This window comes from Oryctolagus cuniculus, chromosome 2, assembly GCF_051225735.1.
Source record: "Oryctolagus cuniculus isolate XC-2025 breed Fujian yellow rabbit chromosome 2, ASM5122573v1, whole genome shotgun sequence".
Classification (NCBI taxonomy): Eukaryota; Metazoa; Chordata; class Mammalia; order Lagomorpha; family Leporidae; genus Oryctolagus; species Oryctolagus cuniculus.
This window is the reverse complement of record NC_142868.1, coordinates 118037317-118061482: the sequence shown is the minus strand read 5'-3', so window position 1 is coordinate 118061482 and position 24166 is coordinate 118037317. Positions and strand designations below refer to the sequence as shown.

General features: G+C 43.5%; 1 protein-coding gene across 2 annotated transcripts in view; it reads left to right on the top strand.

Annotated features, from left to right (window-relative positions):
• Positions 1-24166, top strand: part of ANAPC1 (anaphase promoting complex subunit 1) — a 99094-nt gene that overhangs the window by 73688 nt on the left and 1240 nt on the right. For both annotated transcript variants that reach the window (XM_002709586.5, XM_089326104.1), the window contains exons 39-47: positions 4981-5067; positions 8244-8361; positions 9277-9354; positions 9715-9782; positions 11095-11233; positions 12891-12977; positions 14810-14905; positions 15592-15790; positions 21591-21725. In XM_002709586.5, the coding sequence (XP_002709632.1) occupies positions 4981-5067; positions 8244-8361; positions 9277-9354; positions 9715-9782; positions 11095-11233; positions 12891-12977; positions 14810-14905; positions 15592-15790; positions 21591-21725 (1007 nt within the window). The remainder of the gene's footprint in view (positions 1-4980; positions 5068-8243; positions 8362-9276; positions 9355-9714; positions 9783-11094; positions 11234-12890; positions 12978-14809; positions 14906-15591; positions 15791-21590; positions 21726-24166) is intronic.

The window sequence follows — 24166 nt, the reverse complement described above, 5'->3', positions numbered from 1 at the left end:
CTGGGGTGGGCCATTAGCAGAGAGCTGGATCAGAAGTGGAGCAGCTGGGACAGGAACTGGCACCCATATGGGTTGCTGCCATTGTAGGCAGCAGCTTTAGCCTCTATGCCACTCCTCAACTGCCCCATAACAGCCAGGTCCAAGCCAGAAGCACAGAACTCCATCTGGTATTCCCGTGTGGATGATAGGAACCAAAGCACGTAGGCCATAGTCTGCTGCTTCTTAAGATGCATGAGCAGGAAGCTGGATGGGAAGAAGAGCAGCTGGGACTTGAATCAGCACTCTTTTATGGGATGTGGGTATCCCAAGTGATGGCTTGACCTGCTGTGCTACAATGGCCCACTGGTTGACATTGGTTTAATCCTAAGCTGATTTGTAGGAATTCTTTAAATTGTATCCTGATGGCCGGCACTGTGGCTCACTTGGCTAATCCTCTGCCTGCAGCGCCCACACCCTGGGTTCTAGTCCTGGTTGGGGCACTGGATTCTGTCCCGGTTGCTCCTCTTCCAGTCCAACTCTCTGCTGTAGCCTGGGAAGGCAGTGGAGGATGGCCCAAGTCCTTGGGCCCTGCACCCACATGGGAGACCAAGAGAAGTGCCTGGCTCCTGGCTTCGGATTGGCGCAGCGTGCCGGCCGTAACAGCCACTTTGGGGGGTGAACCAATGGAAAGAAGACCTTTCTCTCTGTCTCTCTCTCACTGTCTAACTCTGCCTGTCCATAAAAAAAAAAAAAAAAAAATTTGTATCCTTAGCCTGTGGTCAGATTTGTACATTGCAGCTATCTCCTTCTCTTTGGTTTACCTTTTCCCTCTTGAGAAAGTCTTTTGATTTTCTTTTTTAAGATTTATTTTATTTATTTGAAAGACAGAATGACAGAGAGAGGGGGAGACAGAGGGAAAAAGATCTTCTATTCCCTGGTTCATCCCCAAATGACCACAGCAGTTGGGGCTGGGCCAGGCTAAAGCTGGGAACGTAAAACTCAATCTTGGTCTACCCTATGGGTGGCAGGGGCCCAGGTACTTAGGCTATGTCCCACTGCCTTCCCATGTACATTAGCAGGGAGCTGGATCAGATACAGAACATCCAGGACTCGAACTGATGCTCTGATAGGAGATGCCAGCATCACAAGCAGCAGCTTACCCTGCTATACCACAACAGCTCCCTGATGACAGAATTATTGATAGTTTTCCTTAATGAGTTGTCCAAGAGATAATTTGTTTGCCTTTAAGGATATTTTTTTTTTAAGATTTTTTTATTTGAAAGTCAGTTATACAGAGAGAGAAGGAGAGGCCGAGAGAGAAAGGTCTTCCATCCCCTGGTTCACTCCCCAATTGGCTGCAACGGCTAGATCTGCACTGATCTGAAGCCACGAGCCAGGATCTTCCTCTGGGTCCACTACGCGGTGCAGGGACCCAAGGACTTGGGCCAACCTCTACTGCATAGCAGAGAGCTGGATGGGATGTGGAGCAGCCGGGACTCGAACCAGCACCCATATGGGATGCTGGCACTGCAGGCGTTGGCTTTACCTGCTATGCAACAGCGCTGGCCCCCTAAGGATATTGCTTTACCCTTACTTTATCTTCTAGGAGTTTTTAGCTTCCTGTGTTTACATTTGGATCTAAAATGTACCTGGAACTGGTTTTTCTATGTTTTCTTTTTTACTTTTCTATATAGTTTTTTCTAACTATTGAAAAATGTATACTTTCTCCACTTTTCTGCAGTACCAACTTTGTTATATGAAGTGTCCATATGTGTTTATTTGGGTGATTATGCTTTCATGGTATGTTTTTCTGTACTTGAACTAGTACCACCCTGTAATTGTTGTAGGGTTTTTTTTGTTTATTTTTTTAAAATTTATTTCATTTAATTGAAAGCCAGAGTGATGGAGAAAGAGGGAGAGAGAGAGAAATAGATCTTCCATCCGTTGGCTCACTTCCCAAATGACTGCAATGGCTGAGGCTGGGCCAGGCAGAAGCAGGGAACTCCAGAACTCCATCCAGGTCTCCCACCTGGGTGGCAGGGGCCAAGCATTTGACCATCTTTTGCTGCCTTCCCAGTCACATTCGCAGGGAGCTGGATTGGAACTGGAGCTGCTGGGGTTCACACCAGTGCTTCAGTATGTGATGTTGGCGTCGCAGGTGGCAGCTTGACCCACTGCATCATGACACTGGCCCCCTAATTGTGGTTTTTTAAAGTCTTGATATCCAGAAAAGTAAATTCTTCATCCTGGGTTTTTTCCCTTCAAATATGTGTTTTTCTGTTCTTGCTTCCTTATATTTTCCTATAAATGCTGCTATTTGTCATTTTCTGCATTAAATAAACTGATAAAATATTGGTCAGAATTGCATAGATTCTATATATGTGTTATAGAGGAATTTAATCTCTTAGCAGTGTTGTTTTCCAATCTGTAAATATGGTATATCTCTTCATTTATTTAGCTCTAGTGTATCTTACCTTGGCCCACTGCTAAAATTTCTGGGCATACTTCCTCCCCATCTTTAAGATTGAGCTAATTATTGGAACTCTCCAGAAATATGGAAAGTAAACATCATCAGAGAAGAGAAGTTTGTTAATGTGCCTTATGGAATTGTCTTTCTTTAATTATTTGGAATTTTTTTTTTTTTTTTTTGACAGGCAGAGTTAGACAGTGAGAGAGAGAGACTGAGAGAAAGGTCTTCCCTCTGGTGGTTCACCCCCCAAAATGGCCTCTATGGCCGGTGCGCTGTGCCGATCCAAAGCCAGGAGCCAGGTGCTTCTCTTGGTCTCCCATGAGGGTGCAGGGCCCAAGCACTTGGGCCATCCTCCACTGCACTCCCAGGCCACAGCAGAGAGCTGGACTGGAAGAGGAGCAACCGGGACAGAATGCAGCGCCCCAACCAGGACTAGAATCTGGGGTGCCGACGTCGCAGGCGGAGGATTAGCCAAGTGAGCTGCGGTGCCGGCCAATTATTTAGAATTAAGAATGGTTGAAGAAGTATCACTATCAATATTCTTTAAAAAAAAAAATTTATTTGAGCCATCTTCTGCTGCTTTCCCAGGCACCTTAGCAGAGAGCTGTAGTGGGGTTGGAGCAACTGGGATTCAGACTGGCACCACGTGGGATGCTGGCACAGCAGGCAGTGGCTTTACATGTTATGCCACTCTGCCAGCCCCAATATGAATATTCTTAATTCTCTATGATTTTTGAAAAGACTTTTTCCAAAAATAAGCCCTGCATTTATTGTATGCTCTTCTATCTTTCATCAGTCCACATTGTATGACCCCACTTACTCTTTCAAGATGAACAGATGTTTTCTTTCTCTGCTTGTCAAGGGACTTTTGTCTTGTAAATGGTTATGTGTCCTTTGTATCAGCATTTAAACATAGCATAGCTATATCAACACATTGAATTCCCAAATTTATAACACTTAATATTTCTTTTTGAATTTTCTTTTACCAAAATGGTTTGGAGAAAATGGCCTGTTTTATGCACATGCCAAAAGAGATGTCTTCCTTTGTTTAAATTTTGGTATCTCTTCTTCCTAATTTCTTAAATTTGGGAGTATATATGATGAATGCCAAGTTCTTATTTGATACTATAATTATGAAAACAGATACATGAAGATTTGGTTTTTGTGTGTGTGTTGTGCGTATAGTTATGATACGTATTTACATTGGAAAGCTACAAAAGTGGTTTTAGAAATGAGCATTGTGGTACAGTGGATTAAGTTGCTGCTTGAACACTCACATATCATATTGGAGTTCCTGGAATTAAGTCCCACCTCAGCTTCCGGTCCAACTTCTTGCTGATGTGTACCCAGGGAGGCAGCAAATGATGCTCAAGTACTGGGGTTCCTGCCGCCCACATGGGAGACCAGGATGGAGCTCCTGGTCCAGCCGTGGCTTTTGTGAACATCTGGGGAGTGAACCAGCAGATGGAAGTCTGTGTCTCTCTGTTGCTCTGCCTTTCACATAAATAATCTTCTAAAAAGTCACTTTATGTGATGTCCTGTACTGTCTATGTTTCAAAATATTTGTAAGGAAAACTCGAGAATTTTAATCTGATTTGCCTGCCTGCTATACTAAATTGGAGCAATGATAAAATAAGGAAAACTTCATGAGGTCCTTTGCTGAGAAAATGTGCCCTTATTTTTTTAAAAAATTATTGTATTAATAAGAAAAAGCAATTTAGGTGAATTGCTTTTATATTCATGTACTTTTTAATGTTAACTTTTGCCCTTTTCATTTAGTCCATCATTACAAAACAATACTCATATTTTACAGAAGTAGGAAAAATGTTTAATAAACCCATATTTTAAAGGTCAGGTTCATAATTCTATAAATAGGCAGTATAAAACTGGAGAAGGAAATCATAAACTTTATTCATGACTCTTTTTAAAAAAATTATTTATTCATTTATTTGAAAGTCAAAGTTAGAGAGAAGGAGAGACAGAAAGTTCTTCCATGCATTGATTCACTCCCTTAATGGCTACAACAGCAGGGACTGGGCCAGGCTTCAGCTAGGAGCCAGGAGCTTCATCTGGGTCTCCCATGTGTTTATCACGGCCCAAGCACTTGGGCCATCTTGTGTTGCTTTTCCCAGGCCATTGGAAGGGAGCTGGATTGGAAGTGGAACAGCTGGTTCACAAATCAGCACCTGTATGAGATGCTGGCATCACAACACTGGCCCTGCATGACTCTCTTAATATTTAGGATTGAATTCATGGTCCTTACTACTATCCTATTTTAGGTTAAAACTTTGCTTATTTAATTCAAGGACTGAAATTTACCAATTGTGGGGTGTTACTTCTTTCAGTACATGGTGGATAATCTTGAAATGGTTTGAATACTAACTGAAAAGTAAAACATTCACACCACTGACAAACTTGTTTAAATGAAGGCATCTCTTCACTTTGAGTCAGTACCCTGATTTCCTTATTCTCAAGAATGCCTGGAAGTGTGTGCATTGTAATTAATAACATCTGCCAAATTTGCCCTGCAGGTACTCCTTGAGCACATCAAACTCTTCCATTGCTGCTCTCCTCTGTGCCCTTTACCCGCACTTCCCAGCCCACAGCACTGACAACCGGTGAGTCTAATGATTCTGTCTTCAATGTGCTGCTATTCTTAAGTTCTCCAAGAGTATAATTTGGTTGTGTTTTGGTCTCATGGACTTATTTCCAAATTAACATTGTTATATTCTTGAACGTGGTTGTGTTCCTGGCTCAATCTTGTAAGAAGTGTCTTTTACAAAGTAGTAGAGCAGAAGGGAACTTTGGACATCTGAAGACTGACTAGTGTTCTACTCTTCTCAAATCTGTAGAACTGCTCTAAACTCAGAAGTGGCCCAAACCAAGTTATCGTCAGGGGAAAACTCACCAAGCAAAGGATAGTAGCCAAGGGAAGTTCAAGATAATACCTTTTGTATTGTAATTGTTTAATTCCAAGAGAAAAATTCCTCTGATTTAGTGCCAGTGTCTGTGAGTTCTTCCTTATTTCTCTCTTTTACATAAATGCAGAAGTGTTTTGTACAAATGACACTGAAGGGACAAAAAAAGCAAAATGCAACATAAAATCACAATTTAGAAGTGATAGGAGTAGAACCCCAAGCCATGTATAAGTAATCAGGCCAAAAGCTGTGTGTTTTTTAGCACGAAAGAACCACCACACTTCATTTCTGTAGAAGTTTCTGATATAGCAGGTCTCTCTTGCTTGTGAGGAAAGAGAAGAAAATAGCTCCTGTATCCCAGTGACAGCTGAGGTGACCACTCTGCTCAACTGATGGCACCTCCTGTTATCTGTTCAGAGAAGGGTCACAGCACTCTCTCTGGTAACTTCAGCCGTCATTTTAAAGCACAGTGTAATAATGTATAACCAGTGGCAGAAGAAAGAAAGCTGTTGTACAAAAGTAACCTTGATCTGGAATCCAAACTCTGGTGATGGGGTGGTGGGGTTAAGAATCTTTTTTAAATTAGTACATCTCTGACGTGTGGTCTCACACTTCTCACTTAGGAAAGCTTTTTGAGTTGTTTGAGTTGTTGGTTAATGGACAATAATGAGCCACATTCATATATTTCTGATTGTAGTGTTAGTTGACTTAGCTATTTAAACAAAGCAATTTGGTGATAAGCATCAAGAATCTTTATGTACAAGATAAATAATCAGCTTTTCTCTGACCTTTATTTTATTTTTAATAGATTTGTGGGAATGGTAGATTTCAGTGGGAAGAAGGAGGCTTTTTTTTTTTTTTTTTTTTTTTTTTTTTTTGACAGGCAGAGTGGACAGTGAGAGAGAGAGACAGAGAGAAAGGTCTTCCTTTGCCGTTGGTTCACCCTCCAATGGCTGCCGCGGCCAGCGCGATGCGGCCGGCGCACCGCGCTGATCCGATGGCAGGAGCCAGGAGCCAGGTGCTTTTCCTGGTCTCCCATGGGGTGCAGGGCCCAAGCACCTGGGCCATCCTCCACTGCACTCCCGGGCCACAGCAGAGAGCTGGCCTGGAAGAGGGGCAACCGGGACAGAATCCGGCGCCCCGACCGGGACTAGAACCCGGTGTGCCGGCGCCGCTAGGCGGAGGATTAGCCTAGTGAGCCGCGGCGCCGGCCTTTTTTTTTTTTTTGACAGGCAGAATTAGAGAGAGAGACAGAGAGAAAGGTCTTCCTTCTGTTGGTTCACCCCCTAAATGGCCGCCACCGCCGGCACTGCGCCGATCTGAAGCCAGGAGCCAGGTGCTTCCTCCTGGTCTCCCATGTGGGTGCAGGGCCCAAGCCCTTGGGCCATCCTCCACTGTCTTCCTGGGCCACAGCAGAGAGCTGGACTGGAAGAGGAGCAACTGGGACAGAATCCGGCGCCCCGACTGGGACTAGAATCTGGGGTGCCGACGCCGCAGGCGGAGGATTAGTCTAGTGAGCCACGGGGCCGGCTGAAGGAGGCTTTTATCCATAGTTTTTTTGAAAATTGAAATTTTGTCCTTATGGGATATTAAATGATAAACACTTTGAGTGTTTACAGTCTAAAATACAAATTTCAAAGGTAAAAAAATTTTTTTGGAAAATAAAAAGCACATACACACGAAGAAAAATATTATTATGATCTCAGCCATACATTTTTGATGTACTATATTTCAAGGAGATGTGGTTTATTTGTAAGTAGAAAACTGGCATCCTTTCTTCTGCTTCACAACCAGCCCTTCGTGGTAGGATGCAGTGGGAGAACTAGAGGGAGTCCCTGAGGTAGTGGAGGTGCCTGTACTAAGAGACCCTTTGCTGTGGGCTGAGTGGTCATTTCATTAGTACATGTTTTCATACTAAGACAGTTTTTACTTCCCTATAAAAACTCTTAACTGTGAAAACTCAGGTAAGGAACTCTTGAATCAAGGATCATTTATATATTTTTTTAAAAGAGAATTTTTTCATTACTTTTCTTCCTAATTAAAAAATTTATTTATTTGAGAAACAGAGAGATGGAGCTCTATTCACTGTTCACTCCTCAAATGCCCACAGCAGCTGGGACTTGGCCAGGCCAAAGCTGGGAGCTGGGAACTCAATCCAGGTGTCCCACCTGGTTGGCAAGAACCAAGCTTGAGCGGCCGGCCCTGTGGCATAGAAGTAAAGCCTGCTGCCTGCAATGCTGGCGTCCCATATGGGCGTTGGTTCAAGTTCAGCTGCTCCATTTCCAATCCAGCTCTCTGCTATGGCCTGGGAAAGCAGTAGAAGATGGCCCAAGTGCTTGGGTCCCTGCACCCACATGGGAGACCTGGAAGAAGCTCCTGGCTCCTGGCTTCGGATTGGCACAGCTCTGGCTGTTGGGGCCAACTGGGGAGTGAACCAGTGGATGGAAGACCTCTCTCTCTCTCTCTCAGCCTCTCCCTCTCTGTGTAACTCTGACTTTCAAATAAATAAATAAATCTTAAAAAAAAACAAACAAACAAACAAAAAAAAAAAAACAAAACACACGCTTAAGCCATGAGCTGCTGCCTCCCAGGGTGTACATGAGCAGGAAGCTGGAATTGGGAGCAGAGTCAAGACTGAAATCCAGGTACTACGATGCGAGTCGCAGGTGTCCCAGCTGGCAGACTAACTGCTAGTCCTATGCCCACCCCTGCATTGCATTGCCCTTGAATTTTGTCATCTTCCTTTAAGAGTGTTAACTGATTTGAAACTGTTTCTCTTACTTGGCTGTCTTTGATCGTGTGGCAACAGCAGCCTGTGGAGCTAGCTCATTCTGTCATCACTTGTTTATTGCCTGCTCTCTGCATCGTCTGGACAGGTATCATCTCCAGGCTCTCCGGCATCTCTATGTGCTGGCTGCAGAACCGAGGCTTCTGGTGCCAGTGGATGTGGACACCAACACTCCCTGCTATGCCCTCTTGGAGGTTACCTACAAGGTAACTCTTTTTCCCTGTTATCTTTTGTAATCCTATAACCAGTCTTCTGTCTTGGCAGGTCAAAATCTTTCAGAAGTGTTGTTCAGTAAAAGGTGGCAGTAATGAGTTGGCTTCTCATTAAAATGGAAGCTTCCAAGGTTCTTGTACATCTTATCAAGTCAGGCTCATTTAGTGTCTATGGCTGTGATTTTTTTTTAGGGGTTATCAGTTGCTCTTTTGTCCTTAGAGCTTATAATTTGAAAACATCCCCATTAATTTTACATGGCTGATAGTAGTGTTGTAAAAGCACTAATTGAGTTTAGCTATTTTTAGATTTGTAGCTAAATACTAGAAGGTCCAAAATTGTATATTTGGAAAGAGACCTTTCATTTAAATTCAGACATAGATTACAAGTCCAGTATCCTTCTTTCATTTCACAAATTATTAACTGTATTTTATGTTTCAAAACTGTGGTAGGTACAGGAGTGAAAAAACGAGATGATATTGTCATATTTCATTTCATTGAGCATGGATGTAATGGTAATTGAGGATATGGGTGGAATGGAGAGAAGTGCCCTTGGCCAGCTATGGGGGTTAGGGTGGCTATCAAGTGGACAGTGTTTGGGCTACAGCTGACCAGCTGAGAGGGGCTTGTTTCTAGTGGAGAAGACATGTGCAAAAACCCAGAGGCCTTGAAGTGCAACCCTTCAGTATTGATGGCCTGTGATGGGCAAAGCTTGAAGTGATGAGAGGTGACGAGTGCCCTCAAGGAATTTAGGCTGTAGTCCCTGAAGACATGAGTATCGGAGAGTATCTCATGCCCGTTAGTCTCTGGACAAACTGGGCAAGGGTTAGGTGTAGAGTAGTGCTTGTTTCTTTTTTGTAGTTTCCGCTGACTACCTTGTGAACTGTGACTATACTTTTACATTTGTAAAGGGCACTCAGTGGTATGAACAAACCAAAGAAGAATTGATGGCTCCTACCCTTCTTCCAGAACTCCACCTTTTAAAACAGGTAAGTTGGGCATGACTTAAGGATGCTTGTCCAAGGGATAAATTAAAACTGAACAGCATAGCCTTAAAGATAGCTAAATTAAATCCTGCTTTCACCATGTTTTGTAGAAAACAGGAAAACAGCAGTAGGAGGGCTAATCCTGGAGAACAGAAGAGGTCTTATCTTGGAGAGCTTTGCTGATAGATTAGATGGGCTCAAAGCGCTGAGGCTTGCATACTTTTTGTCTGGAAATGGAGCTTGTTAACCTCCAGATGTGTCTTTCCAGCTAAGTTGCTATTTCCCCTGAGAAGCATGAGCTTCAGTTTGTCAAACTAGCACGTTTCAGGTTGGGGCTGACTATGTTCACGTTCATCTCCACAGATTAAAGTTAAAGGCCCAAGGTACTGGGAACTGCTTATAGATTTGAGCAAGGGAACACAACACTTGAAGTAAGTATATTGGATTTCTTTATATTAAACCTTTTAGGAAGATTATAGGAAGTGTATAGAAGTATATGGGAGGGTATAGCTTATTATCTAGAATGTTAACTTGGCACTCTTTCATCTCATATAAGGTGGTATATAGAAATATTGTGTTAAAGTGGTCTGTATCCTTGAAAAAGGGTTTGCATTAGAAAATGAAAGTTTGAAGTTAGAAATCAAACCTAAATATTTTTATTTCTTCATTAAGAAATTTGAACTGACTTAATTTGGAGCAGTCATTGAATTATCTCTTGATAAATAATATAAGATTTGGTTTAAGGAAAGAGGATTCTATTGTAATAACTGATACTTGTCACACACATCTTCTTTTGTATCTCTTTATCATGCCCTTCTTAGAAGGTTCTCATACATTTAAGATTGTAATAGATTACTTAGGGTGGAAATAGCCGTATTCAAGTAATTACTTTGGATGTTAATATTAAGTCTTTATAAGTTTCTAGAAAGTTTAACAAGAATGTAAGTTTTTATGGTTTGCTCTCAAAATATATTTTCCCAAATGGTTTATACAATAGCTGTTTTTTATATTGTCTTATCTTTAGATTTGAGGCATTACTTTATTTCTGCTGTAAACCAGTAAGTGAATACTTAGTTACTCTAGTATCCCATGCATAGTGCAAAGAGGGCGTAAAGAATACCAAGTTGTGTAAGGTACAATACTATCATAGAAGCTCATTTTTGAGTAGAGTCAGAATGCCTTCCCTTTTAATAAGTGCCATGATTCTAGATGCCACAGACAGGCAAAACTTTAATTTAGATTCTCTTGTAGTGGATTGATTTAGGCAAAATACACACATGTATATAAATAGATATTTTAAGGATTTATTTATTTAATTGCAAGGTAGGTTTACAGAGAGAGGGAGAGACAGAGAGAGATCTTCCTTCTGCTGGTTCACTCCCCAAATGGCTGAAAAGGCTAGGGCTGGCCAGAGCTTAAGTTGGGAGCCAGGAGCTTCTTCCAGGTTTCTTACGTGGATGGCAGGGAGCCAAATACATGGGCCGTTTTCTGCTTTTTCATGCATTAGCAGGGAGCTGGATGAGAAATAGAGCAGCCAGGACTTGAACCGGCACCCATATGGGATGCTGATGTCGCAGGTGGCATCTTAGCCTGCTGTGCCATGATGCCAACCTATAGTCATATTCTTTAGTGGGAAATGGTAATAAAGACTTTGCATCTTGTAAACTTGGTGTTGGAAGCACCTTTCCAGTTAAGAACCGTCAATAATGCCTCATATTAAATTCAGTCATTTTTTTATTTCAGGTCCATCCTTTCCAAGGATGGGGTTTTATATGTTAAGCTCAGGGCGGGTCAGCTCTCCTACAAGGAAGATCCGATGGGGTGGCAAAGTTTGTTGGCCCAGACTGTTGCCAATAGGAACTCTGAAGCTCGGGCTTTCAAGGTAGGATACGTTGGTAAACTCTGGAAGATGAGAGGAAATACCTCCACATCCCACTGGCTTCCTCTCTTGTTGCTGTTGATTGGGTCAGACTGCGTGCTGTCCTAGGTTTAAAATACTGTAAGATTTACATTTAGTGGCTAGGAGCATCTGAGTATATCTTAACACTGTAAAAATTTAATTATTAATACTCCAATAATTAAAATTTACTTAATAGAAAAAAATTGAAGACTTTTGCAAGCTAGCACTCCAATTTTCTGAACTACCATTTGTTTTTTAAATCTTGGAGAGGATAAAATAACAGATTTAGTCTTCTTTTATCAATTTGCTTTATTATTTGCACAGTACTTGACTGCCAATGCGATGGTGTTTGAAATAAGGAAATAGTTAAGAGGGTGTGAAGAATTTCATACCTATTGGGGCGGAGTCAGTACCTGTTTTGTTCTACATTCTAGAACTCAAATAGGTTTTTAACACCAGAAATATATTCCATAATCTAGCATTAAAATTTTTGAATTTAACCCATTTTTAGGAATTCCATGAGCGAATATGAAAATATATTCCCCGAAGTCATCAGGAGCCTGTGGCAGACAGCTGAGGTAGCCAGGGGACAGCCAGATGACTGAGTTAGCATTTCCCAGGGAAGGAGACAGCTTATCTTAATTCAACTTGCATTTTATTTACTTATTGTTAGATTTCATTTTAGGGCAGTTGCTTATGACTGAGCCTTTGTTAGAATTCCCAGGGCTGGTGTTAGTGAATTTTGCTTAGCAGTATTCAATAGGTTGTCTATCAGCTACTGTAGAGGATTTTTGGACGAAATTAAATTAGTACAGTTGTTTCTTCTAAAAACTAGAGCCTATGTCAAAGACCCAAATCCAATTTGTAGAGAAAACAGATAAGTTCAGACTTGAGTTTGAATGGGGAAAGTATATACAATTCAGGACATCTCAATTTCCTGCCTGTTAGTCCAGAAATAAATTATGGATCTCAGTGGAAATAGTAATATTTTCATATTCCATTTTCAGCCTTCAACTTAGTATGATATTCTGTTTCTTTGTTTTATCAGTTTTTGTTGTGATGGTAAAATATGTGTAACAAAATTTCCTCTCATAACAGTTGTCAAGTACAGAAGGTCAGTGATGTAAAGCACATTCACATTGTTGTACAGTCATCACCACCGTCCAGCTCTAGGACTCTTGAGGACCTGAAACTGGACCCATTAAACACAAACTCCTCATTTGCCCTCCTGCCCCTGCAACCCCCATTCTACTTTCTGTCTCTGTGGCTGATTACACGAAGTTCCTCACCTGTATGGGATACAGTATTTGTTGTCTGTGACTGACTTACTCGAGTGATATTCCTTCTTCATTACCTCCTTGGTAGCAGTTACGCTTCCTAGTAGGCTTTTAATTAGTCAGTGAAGGAGGGAAAGTGTTTTGGGGTTGAGTTTTGTGAGAATGAATGTATTAGTGGACTTGATGAATTCTAACTTAGCAGAGTGATGGAACCCAAATGAGTTTGCATCATCTTAACTTGGTGGGAGCATTGTGTGAGGAGGAAGCCGCTTACAACTGTGTGTGCGTTACAGTTTAGGTAGTGAGGAAAATAATCCTTTATTGTCTCACGTGTATTATTCTTTGTTTTTTTTTTTTTTTAGCCAGAAACAATTTCAGCATTCACTTCTGATCCAGCTCTTCTGTCATTTGCTGAATACTTCTGCAAGCCAACTGTGAATATGGGTCAGGTATGCATTATATATGGTTTCTGAGCTCTAGCACTACAATTTGTTATTCTACCTGTTAACCATTAAAAACCTCTGTACTATCTGTATTTATATTGAGGTTGATGACATGCTCAGGCACACTGGTTACTTTTTGCTTGACGAATGTAGATTTTTCTGTAATAACTTCCTACCTTGATAGAAGAAATAACTTAAATTTTCTCACATTTTTCTGGCATAGTAGCTTAGCTGGTGAAACTGCTACCTGGGATGCTGGCATCTCATATTGGTGCCAGTTCATGTTGGCTGCTCCACATTTGATCCAACTCTCGGCTAATGGCCTATGAAAAGCAGTGGAAGACGACCTAAGTACTTGGGCACCTGCCACCCATGTGGGAGACCCAGAAGATGCTCTTGGCTTCTGCCTGTGGCATGGTCCCACCCTGGCCACTGAGACCATCTGGGGAATGAACCATTAGATGGAAGACCTCTCTCTGACTCTCCGTTTCTCTCTGTAACTCTGACTTTTAAATAAATAAAAATATTTAGAAATTTTTCCTTACATGTTAGATTTTTTAAAAGGATTTATTTATTTATTTGAAAGGCAGAGTTACAGAGAGGCAGAAAGAGAGAGAGAGAGAAAGGTCTTTCATGCGCTGGTTCACTCCCCAAGTGACCGCAACAGCTGGACCTGGGCTGATCCAAAGCCAGGAGCTTCTTCCAGGTCTCCCACATGGGTGCAGGGGCTCAAGGACCTGGACTGTCTTCCACTGCCTTCCCAGGCCATAGCAGAGAGCTGGCTAGGAAGGTGGAGCAGCCAAGATTTGAACCGGCACCCATATGGGATGCCGGCACATAGGCAGCAGCTCCGCCCACTACACCACAGCACTGACCCACAGGTTAGTTTTGAAAGGTTATAATTTCTTATATCCATTCTTGTACTGCTTTACATTTTCATGTTCTTTTTGTTGTCTTTGTGTGATTTCATTAGTTTTTCTTCCTACGTGTTTTACAACCCTTTTTTCTGTTGGTTGAATTCCATTTGTTCCTTGCTGCTTATTGATTGGATCCACCATGCAGACAGGGAAGGATGGGGTGTGGGAGTTAGATGATCTGGGATTTATAGCCTTTGTCTAGGAGTGTGTGTGGCCTTGGGAATGTGGTTTCCTCATTTCTAAAAGTGGAATCACCAGAATGTATCTTACAGTGCTTTTCTGATGGTTCGGTGAAGTCACCTTCCTCTTTCTTATTTGTTAAATTTTTACTACATGTTAGACACTCTGCTGTATACTCTGTGTAATTTTCTCATTTAATTCTTACCCTGAGGATAGGTACTTGATCATTCTGGGTTTAGAAATGAAACTGCCACTCAGGGCTGTTCCATGCCCAAGATCTCATAGCTAATGAGGCTGGGGTGTACACTTAAGGCCACTGGACTCTGATGGAGTCCAGTGAAGTGCATCTGCCTTTTCCCCAGCTGAACTTGAATCGAATCTATTGCCCTCCCCAAATGTGTTCTGCTCAGTGTTGTCACCTGCACCTTTGTGGACACTGTGCTCCCTGTCTGGATCCTGTCTCCAGCCCAAGCCAGGACGTATCTCTGTCCTGTCTGCTCATTTTACCCTAGTCCAGTTGTTTTCCACAACACTTATGTCCTCAGCTGTCCCTTGGGACTTAATTGTTGTTGTTGTTGTTCTTTAATGTTGCATGTACCAGGAATTTTTAAAGAGATGATTGTTTTATATCATAGAGTATAGATCTTAAGAATAGGCCATAGTAGCTGTGGTACAGTTGTTTGTTGAATTGATTTTGGACTGTACTTTCGTGTGCTACAAAAAGCTTCTGCATTTCCACAGAAACAGGAAATTCTGGATCTCTTTTCTTCAGTGCTCTATGAATGTGTGACTCAGGAGACTCCAGAGATGCTCCCTGCCTACATAGCAATGGACCAGGTATGAGCTCGAAACCCGTGTTCCGGGTGTCCTGCCAGAGAGCATGGCGTGTCTTCCTTCCACGTTCTTGTTCGCTTTTAGATCTTAGAAATGAAGCCCTACCAAAGGTCAAAGCTCTATATCTCTTCCAGAAGTTTAGAGTTTATAAGACAGAAGTACCCTTGGTTGGGAAGGGAGTCATCTTTTCCCCTTCTGTCTTTCCCCCACACTAGGAGAGGAGGAGAACATTTCCTGCCTCCTTTCTTTAGTGTCCTTAGGTGGTCTCTTGCCTCCCTGTTGGTGAAGCCACTTCCTGAAGGACTGAATGAACAGCAGGTGAATAAGTCACCTGTGAGGAGTTCAGGAGGGTACGGTGGTGTGGCAGGGGTCAGGTCAGGACTTATTCAGGGGTGACTGGCTGAAGGCCTTTGGTGTCTTAATTATTCAGAGGCTTGAGCCAAAAACGAGCTTGTTTGCTGTTGCTACTGCTACCTGAGAGCTGCTTAGGTGGGCTCCAGTTGAAGAAAGGGAGCCTGGTCCCTGTTCCCAGGGAAGGGCCCTGTGGGGACAGACTGCACCAGACATGGAATGCATCCTCCCACTGCCATTTATTTCTCTTAGGGCTACATTTACAGAATCCAGCTCTGAGAAAGAGAAGATTCGAGCATTGTGCTCATTAAATGGGTTACTGTTCTTTCCTCCTCAAGGCTATAAGACGACTTGGAAGAAGAGAAATGTCTGAGACATCTGAACTTTGGCAGATCAAGTTAGTGTTGGAGTTTTTCAGCTCACGAAGCCATCAGGAGCGGCTGCAGAACCACCCTAAGCGCGGGCTCTTTATGAACTCTGAATTCCTGCCTGTTGTGAAGTGCACCATTGATAACACCCTGGACCAGTGGCTCCAAGGTAATGCGAGCATTGCGCCCTTGTGCTTCTGACATATGCTGGACTCATATTGTTTCATTGGTTGGCAAGATACATCCCATTATAAACCAGAATGGCTACGGTTTAATGTTTCTAGCTAGATGAATTGGACTCTGATTATCTACTTCTACTTCTTTAAAAAGTAACATTTTACTCCACTTTTTAAACCATGTGCAGAGAAGGTGTATAGCGTTTTAAATATCGCTTGACTCTTGGGACCTTGCTTTTTTTCCCTGGTGTCAGTTCAGGTTTTCTTTCTAGAACCTCTGTTGTCTGTTTCTTAGGGGTGTGGCCTGTCACCTACCTGAGGCCTGAGTCGTTTTCTTCCCCTTTTTGTCCCTCTACCCTCTGTACACGTAGGACTTGATGTGTGTGTATTGTTCTCCCAGCTCAGAGAGCCCCTGGGGCGGCATGGAGCAGTGATATTTTGCCAGCAGATGCACTGGTTTACAATTTTGAGAAATGGCAAAGTTATTTGTAATAGTGTAAAAGTGATTTTCACTCATAGGAAGCAAATAAGTGTTGTATATACTTGAAATTGATTTTCAGTAGTCAACTCCAGGGTCTTTTCAGTTCATTCAAATGTTTCCAATAAATACCTCTTGTCAACCTGGTTTGGATAACTGCTAGCCTAGTAATATCAGTAACAGCAATTCTTGCTTGATTCTTTAAAGATATTAGTAGGCAGAAGAACCAGAGTTTGAATGTGTCGCTCCCCGTCTTCGTGGAGGAACGACACCAAGCCCTGCCTAGGCTTCATATCCGAGTCACGGCACCATTATGTCGCTCCCCCTCTTCGTGGAGGAACGACACAGGACCCTGCGCTGTTCTTTCGTCTGCTCGGCCCTCCCCGGGTTTGCTGCTGGTTCTTCCCGGGTTGGCTACTATCCCTTCCACCTCCGTGGAAGGGCAGTTCCCCCTGGCCACATTCCCCACTTCCGCAGGGGAGCGGCACACCGCCGGCCGGCTTTCTCGGGGGCTGCACAGGTGTTCCTTCAGCTAGATGTTCCCCTTAGATGTTCCTGGTGCATGCCGTCTCTCTCCTCCTTTATAGTCCTCCTCCGCCAATCCCAACTCGGCTGCCCACACGCCGAGTACGCTGCTCTCCTCCAATCAGGAGCAAGTCCTACAGTTTATTAGTTGAACTGGAGGCAGCTGTGCGGAAGCTGTTTACTTCTCTCCCAGCGCCATATTGTGGGAGAGCAGATGCATAGAATAAGTCTTAATCCCAGTAACTCAGTCCAGTCCGGATTGCTCCCCACAGAATGTAGTTCAGTTAAATCAAAACTATCCACCTGTGATTCTAGAAAATAAGTTTCTGGAGAAAATTACAAACCAGATGGTGAGGGATACGCATAGAAAGTAGCAGTTTTGAACTGTCTGTATTCAATAGCTGCTTCCTAGCTGTCCTTTCTTCTTGGGATTCAAAAGATGATATAATTTCAGAACTTTTAAAAACAGTCATATTTATTCTCATTTTTTTGGGAAAAATGTTATTAGTAGATTTTATTGTTTTAATTCAGTTTAGTGTTTGACCCCCTTTGCTATAGATGAGAAATAGATCCTCTACGATAAGATCTTTGTTATAGATAAGAAATTTGTCCTTAAATGTTGGCAGCTTCTCTGACCTGCAAGTTTCATGCAGTGAAATGAAACTTTGGTAGTGCCTGGGCGTTCTCTCAGTGTTCCAGTCGTCTTTTCCCCGGTGGTGCACTGGGTGCTTTTCAGCAGTGCTTGGGCCTCCATCAGATTTTACTTCCATTCTGACTTACTTTTTTTAGTGAAGAACCGTGACTTTGTAAAGACTGTTAAATAGTTGGTGTCCTATTTCACAGGTGCTGGCAGTGGCTTTGGGGGAAAACAAATTAATTGAAGTTGTAGAGCCCGTGTATCTGCATTGGGGAATGTTCATAATTGTGTCTCAGTAGAAAACAGATGCATTTGTGGACTTCTAGGATCAGTCATTCATAACCCAAACTACATTCACTGAATCTGAAAATTCAGTTTACTTATTATGTTCTTTGTTTTGCGTGTATTGCTCCTTAAATTGTAATCTTGGGGAAAATGAGTTTTGGGTTTCATAACTTAAAGTTTTGTTAACTATCTAATACTTTATTATAGAAAATGTAAAGTATAAGCAAATTAAAGAGTGGTATAATCAATCCTGTCATGAGTTTCAGAACCTCTGAACATTCTGCCATTCTTGTATCAGCTGTACCTTCACCAATTGTGACCCTAAGTTTTTTTTCCCAAATTGTGCCATTTTACTTTCCCATCGGCAGTGGAATGCCATGCAGTTTTTTGACACTATCATTGTTTTTAATTCTAATGATTATGCATATATCATCATCATTTTAATGTATATTTCCTTAACAACCAATGCACCTTTACTGTGCTTACTGGCTATTAATATACCTTTGTAAAGTATCTTTCAAATTTTTACACATTTTTAAAATTGGTTGTCTTGATTATTGAGTTGTAGGGCTTTTTACATATTCTGGCTACAAGTTCTTTCTTTCTTCTTTAAAGATATATTTATTTATTTGAAAGTCAGAGTTACACAGAGACAGGAGAGGTAGAGACAGAGAGAGAGGTCTTCCATCCTCTGGTTCACTCCCCAATTGGCTGCAGTGGCTGGAGCTGCGCTGATCTGAAGCCAGGAGCCAGGAGCTTCTTCTGGGCCTTCCCCTGCAGGTGCAGGGGTCCAAGGCCTTAGACCATCTTCTACTGCTTTCCCAGGCCATAGCAGAGAGCTGAATTGGAAGTGGAGCAGCCAAGACTTGAACTGGCATCCATATGGATGATGGCACTGCAGGCAATGGCTTTACCTGCTATGCCACAGCACCGGTCCCTGCAAGTTTTTTCTTAAATGTAAACGTTTTCTTGTAGTCTATACATTTTCTTGAAAACATTTTCTGATAAACAGGAGTTCCTGTTGATGAAGCCTAGTTTCTCAATTTGTTTTATGGTTATTCTTTCCAAGTTCTAAGAAATCTTTCCTACCCCAGCTCATGACAACTTTTTGTTATATTTTCTATTAAAAGCTTTACAATTTCAGCTTTTATAATCATGCATATGATTCATCTCAAATTAACTTTTTATGTGGTGTGAGGTAGCAGTTGAGGGTGATTTTTTAAAAAATAGATACATAGTTATTTTTAGGACCATTTGTGGAAAAGGCATTTCTTTCTCATTGAATTGCTGTAATGCCTTTGCTGAAAATTAGTCGACTACAAAGTGTGAGTAGGTGTCTGGAGTCAGTTCTGTACTGTTGATCTGTCTGTCCGTGTGCCAGTGGCACATTGTTTTCATTACATAGGTTTGTGGGTTTTTTTTTTTTTTTTTTTTTTTTGGCAGGCAGAGTGGACAATGAGAGAGAGAGACAGAGAGAAAGGTCTTCCTTTTCCGTTGGTTCACCTCCCAATGGCCACTGCGGCCGGCACGCTGTGGCTGGCGCACCGTGCTGATCCGAAGCCAGGAGCCAGGTGCTCTCCTGGTCTCCCATGCGGGTGCAGGGCCCAAGCACTTGGGCCATCCTCCACTGCCTTCCCGTGCCACAGCAGAGAGCTGGACTGGAAGAGGGGCAACCGGGACAGAATCCGGCGCCCCAACCGGGACTAGAACCTGGGGTGCCAGTGCCGCAGGTGGTGGATTAGCCTAGTGAGCTGTGGCGCCGGCCTGTGTTTTTTTTGTAATTTAATTTTTATTTTTTATTTTAAAGGCAGGAATGGGGGAAGGTGAGGGAAGAGAAAGAGAGAGAAAGACAGAGAGAGATCTTCCATCCACTGGTACACTCCCTAAATGTCTGAAACAGCCATGCTGAAGCTAGGAGCTGAGCTGTCTGGGGCTTCCACATGTGTGGCAGGGACCAAGTACTGAGTCATCACCTGTGCCTCCCAGGGTGCACGTTAGCAGGGAGCTGCAATTACCAGTGGAGCCGGGACGCGAAGCCAGGCCCTCTAATGCAGGATGCTTCCCAGGTCGTGTCTCAGCCACTGTGCTGGTGCCCGCCTCCATTGCTGTAGGTTTATGATCAGCTTTGAAACCAGTGTAGTGTCTTCCTGGCTAAAGCCAAATTTATAGTGTTAAATGTTTGAAATATAAAAGAAGAGAGGTCTTGGCTGGCGCCGTGGCTCAATAGACTAATCCTCCGCCTTGCGGTGCCAGCACACCGGGTTCTAGTCCCGGTTGGGGCGCCAGATTCTGTCCCAGTTGCCCCTCTTCCAGGCCAGCTCTCTGCTGTGGCCCGGGAAGGCAGTGGAGGATGGCCCAAGTGCTTGGGCCCTGTACCCCATGGGAGACCAGGAAAAGCATCTGGCTCCTGGCTTTGGATCAGCACGGTGTGCCGGCCGCAGTGCGCCGGCCACGGCGGCCATTGGAGGGTGACCCAACGGCAAAGGAAGACCTTTGTCTCTCTCTCTCTCACTGTCCACTCTGTCTGTCAAAAAATTAAAAAAAAAAAAAAAAAAAGAGAGAGAGAGAGGTCTCAAATCAATAATCTTAAGTTTTTACCTCAAGAAGCTAGAAAAAGAAAAGGAAAGTAAACCCAAAGTAAGCAAGTACGAGCAGAGTTTTTGAAACTGAAAAACACTAGGGCCAAGTCAGTGAAACGAAAACCTGGCAGGCGAGGGAAAGCCATTGGAGGGGAGATGGGAACCACTGTGCTTGCCCTTCTTAATAGGCTGTTAAAGGATCTCTTCTCGTCTCCTTTAATTTCTCTTCTTCTACTGCTCCCCCAAATCCCAAGTGTTTCTTTTTCTTTTTTTCCTTTCTTCTTTTTCTTTTCTTTTCTTTTTTTTTTTTTTAAGATTTACTTATTTATTTGAAAATCGGCTACACACAGAGAGATCTTTCATCCACTAGTTCACTCCCCAAATAACTGTAACAGCCAGGGCTGGGCTGATCCAAAGCCAGGAGCTTCTTCCAGGTCTCCCTCATGAGTGCAGGGAGGGGCCCATGGACTTGAACCATCCTCTGCTGCTTTCTCAGGCCATAGCAGAGAATTGGATTGGAAGTGGAGCAGCCAGGGCTCAAACCATGGCCATATGGGATGCCAGCACTACAGGCGGTGGCTTTACCTGCTACCCCACAGTGCCCCCCCCCCCCCCCAAAGTGTTTCTACCTCCCAGGAGACTAACTTCCTCACAGTTGTGTTCAGTGGACTTTACAGCTCACTCCATCTACCATGTTGAGGTTTCCCTCAGCTGATCACTGTGTCAGGGAAATGAGATTGCCTTGATTGCCTACAGCAGTGGTTCTCAGTGGTTCCTGGTTCGGCAGCAACATCGCAGGGGGACTTGCTTTAGAAATGCAGTGTTTCTAGTCCCACCCCAGAGCTAGTGAGTCAGAAATTGTGGGGTTGGGGCCTGCCTGTGTGTTCCTAAGTCCTCTCAGTGGCTCTGGTGGACAGTGAAGTTTGAGATCTAGTCTTGGAGCTGAGGTCAGCCCCTCAAATGTCACACAGTGGAGGGAAGGGTGGTAACAAGTTGTCTGGGAGATCACCACAGTGACTGCTACCTCTTGATGACACTCAGCATTTGTAGTTACACATTTGTTTGTGTCCTTATTTATGTCATCTTTCTCTCCTCCAGAACAGGCCAGACTCTGCAGTAACAGGTACTTAGTCTAGTTTGCTGCAGTAGCCTCAATACACAGCATAGTACCTGGTTGATATATGACAAGTGCTCAGAAATTCTTGATGGAAGAGTAATAAGATTCAGGTATCCCTGGGCCTCTTGTTCCGCTGTCAGTTGCTTCCATTGAATTTGTGTTTCTTCCACAGCCGGGGGTGACATGTGTGTGCACGCCTACCTCAGTGGGCAGCCCTTCGAGGAATCTCAGCTGAGCATGCTGGCCTGCTTCCTCGTCTACCACTCGGTGCCTGCTCCGCGCCACCTGCCGTCTGTGGCACTAGAAGGTACTTGCATAACTAAAGCTTCTTTTCAGGACCTCCATTACCAACAGCCTTAGGTTTTTACTTTCTTGGTAGGAAAAGTTTCCATTGAGTTATGTTCTCTAGCTCGTCATTAATGATTCATTGGCATCGATGAGAGTTTTTTCTGGAAAAAAAGAACCTGTCAACTTTACACATGTGTAAACTTTCATTTATAGTCACCCAAGGATGGATTCTTCATGGAACCCCAAACACTGGTCTGCACCATTAGACTAGATGTTCATATTATCCTCTGTTAATCCATTTTTTAAAAGATTTATGGATTTATTTGAAAGGCAGAGTTACAGAGAGATGGGGAGAGAGAGAGAGAGCTTCCATCTGGTGATTCACTCCCCAGATAGCGGCAATATCCAGGAGCCTGGAACTCCATCCGTGTCTCCTAGGCACGTTAGCATGGAGCTGGATCAGAAGTAGAATAACTAGGACTCAAACCCGTGCTCATATGGGGTCCCAGCATCGCATCACAGGCAGGTGTAACCCACTGTGCCACAGTGCTGGCACTTATTCCTTTTTAAACTAAACTTCAATTTTCAATTTTTTTTTCTTTGTAAGATCCTGTCTTTATTTATTTTATTTGCAAGATAGAGACAGACAAAAAGAGCTCCTATGTGCTGGTTTACTCCCCAAATGCCCTCAGTAAAGCCAGGAGCCTGGAACTCAATCCAGGTCCCCCATGTGGGTGGTAGGAACCCAGTCAACTTGAGCCATTACTGCTGTATCGCAGGTCTGCATTAGTGGGAAGCGGAAGTCAGGAATCAGAGCAGGAATTGAATCCAGTCACTCTGATGTGGGATGTGAATGTCATAAGTGGCATCTAAGCTGCTAGCCAAATGCCCATCCTGACTTTACCATATATATCTGTGTGTGTGTGTGTGTGTGTGTGTGTGAAATCTTAAATCCTAAAATTATAAAGCTTTAAATGAACAAGTGCTTAATATTGTATGTGTTTGACTTTTTTCATAAGAGGATTTAAAAATTAATAATGTTGGCCGGTGCTGCGGCTCACTTGGCTAATCCTCTGCCTGTGGCGCCAGCACCCTGGGTTCTAGACCCGGTTGGGGCACTGGATTCTGTCCCGGTTGCTCCTCTTCCAGGCCAGCTCCCTGCTGTGGCCCGGGAGTGCAGTGGAGGATGGCCCAGGTCCTTGGGCCCTGCACCCCATGGGAGACCAGGAGAAGCACCTGGCTCCTGGCTTCGGATCAGTGAAGCACACCGGCCTTAGCGGCCACTTGGGGGGCAAACCAAAGGAAAAGGAAGACCTTTCTCTCTGTCTCTCTCACTGTCTAACTGCCTGTCAAAAAAAAAAAATAATAATAATGTTAGCATTTAGCTGTTTTTTAGAATACAGAAACAGTTTGTCCAATAAACTGAATAATAAAATGATGAGTTGTGAGCATCTTTATTTGTATCACTTTCACTGTCTCTCTTTTAAATATTTTATTTATTTGAAAGGCAGAGAGAGAGAGTAAGAGATCTTACATCCATTGGTTTACTCCCCAAATGGCTGCAACGGTCAGGGCTGGGCCAGTCCGAAGCCAGAAGCCAGGAACTCCCTTTCTGTCTCCAGCATGGATGGCAGGGACCCAAGAACTTGGGCCTTCATCTGCTGCTTTCCCAGGCCTGTCAGCAGGGAGCTGGATCGGAAGTAGAGCACCTGGGACTCAAACCAGCACTCTGGCTGTGGGATCCCGGCATCACCAGTGGCAGCCTGATGCACTCACATAGTGCCCTCTCCTTGGGCAGCTTTCAAACTTCAGGTTGCCCAGGCTGCACTCGGGATGAATTAAGACATAATCTCTGGGGTACTGAGACTGAGGATCAGTGCTTCCTGGAGGGAGAAGCTGGAGCAACTTCTCTGTTGCTCATCTGCAGCCCATATTCTTTGTTTTAGGTAAAAAAATCGAGTGCATGAATTAGGAATTAAAATATAAGAACCACTCAGAAGTCACTTAAGTAGTAATTGAAGGTACTGATTTTCCCTTCTATAATTAAACAGTATTATACAGATTTCACATATAACTAGCTCACTTTCTGAAGTACAGGATAGATATGTTTGGATTTTTTTTTTAAACTTTTTATTTATTTGACAGTGTAGAGTTATAGACAGTGAGAGAGACAGAGAAAAGTCTTCCTTCCGCTGGTTCACTCCCCAAATGGCCGCTACAGCCGGTGCACTGCGCAGATCTGAAGCCAGGAGCCAGGTGCTTCCTCCTGGTCTCCCATGTGGGTGCAGGGCCCAAGCACTTGGGCCATCCTCCACTGCACTCCCGGGCCACAGCAGAGAGCTGGACTGGAAGAGGAGCAACTGGGACTAGAACCCGGCTCCAGGCCGGCGCTGCAGCTCACTAGGCAAATCCTCCGCCTGCGGCGCCGGCACACCGGTTTCTAGTCCCGGTCGGGACACT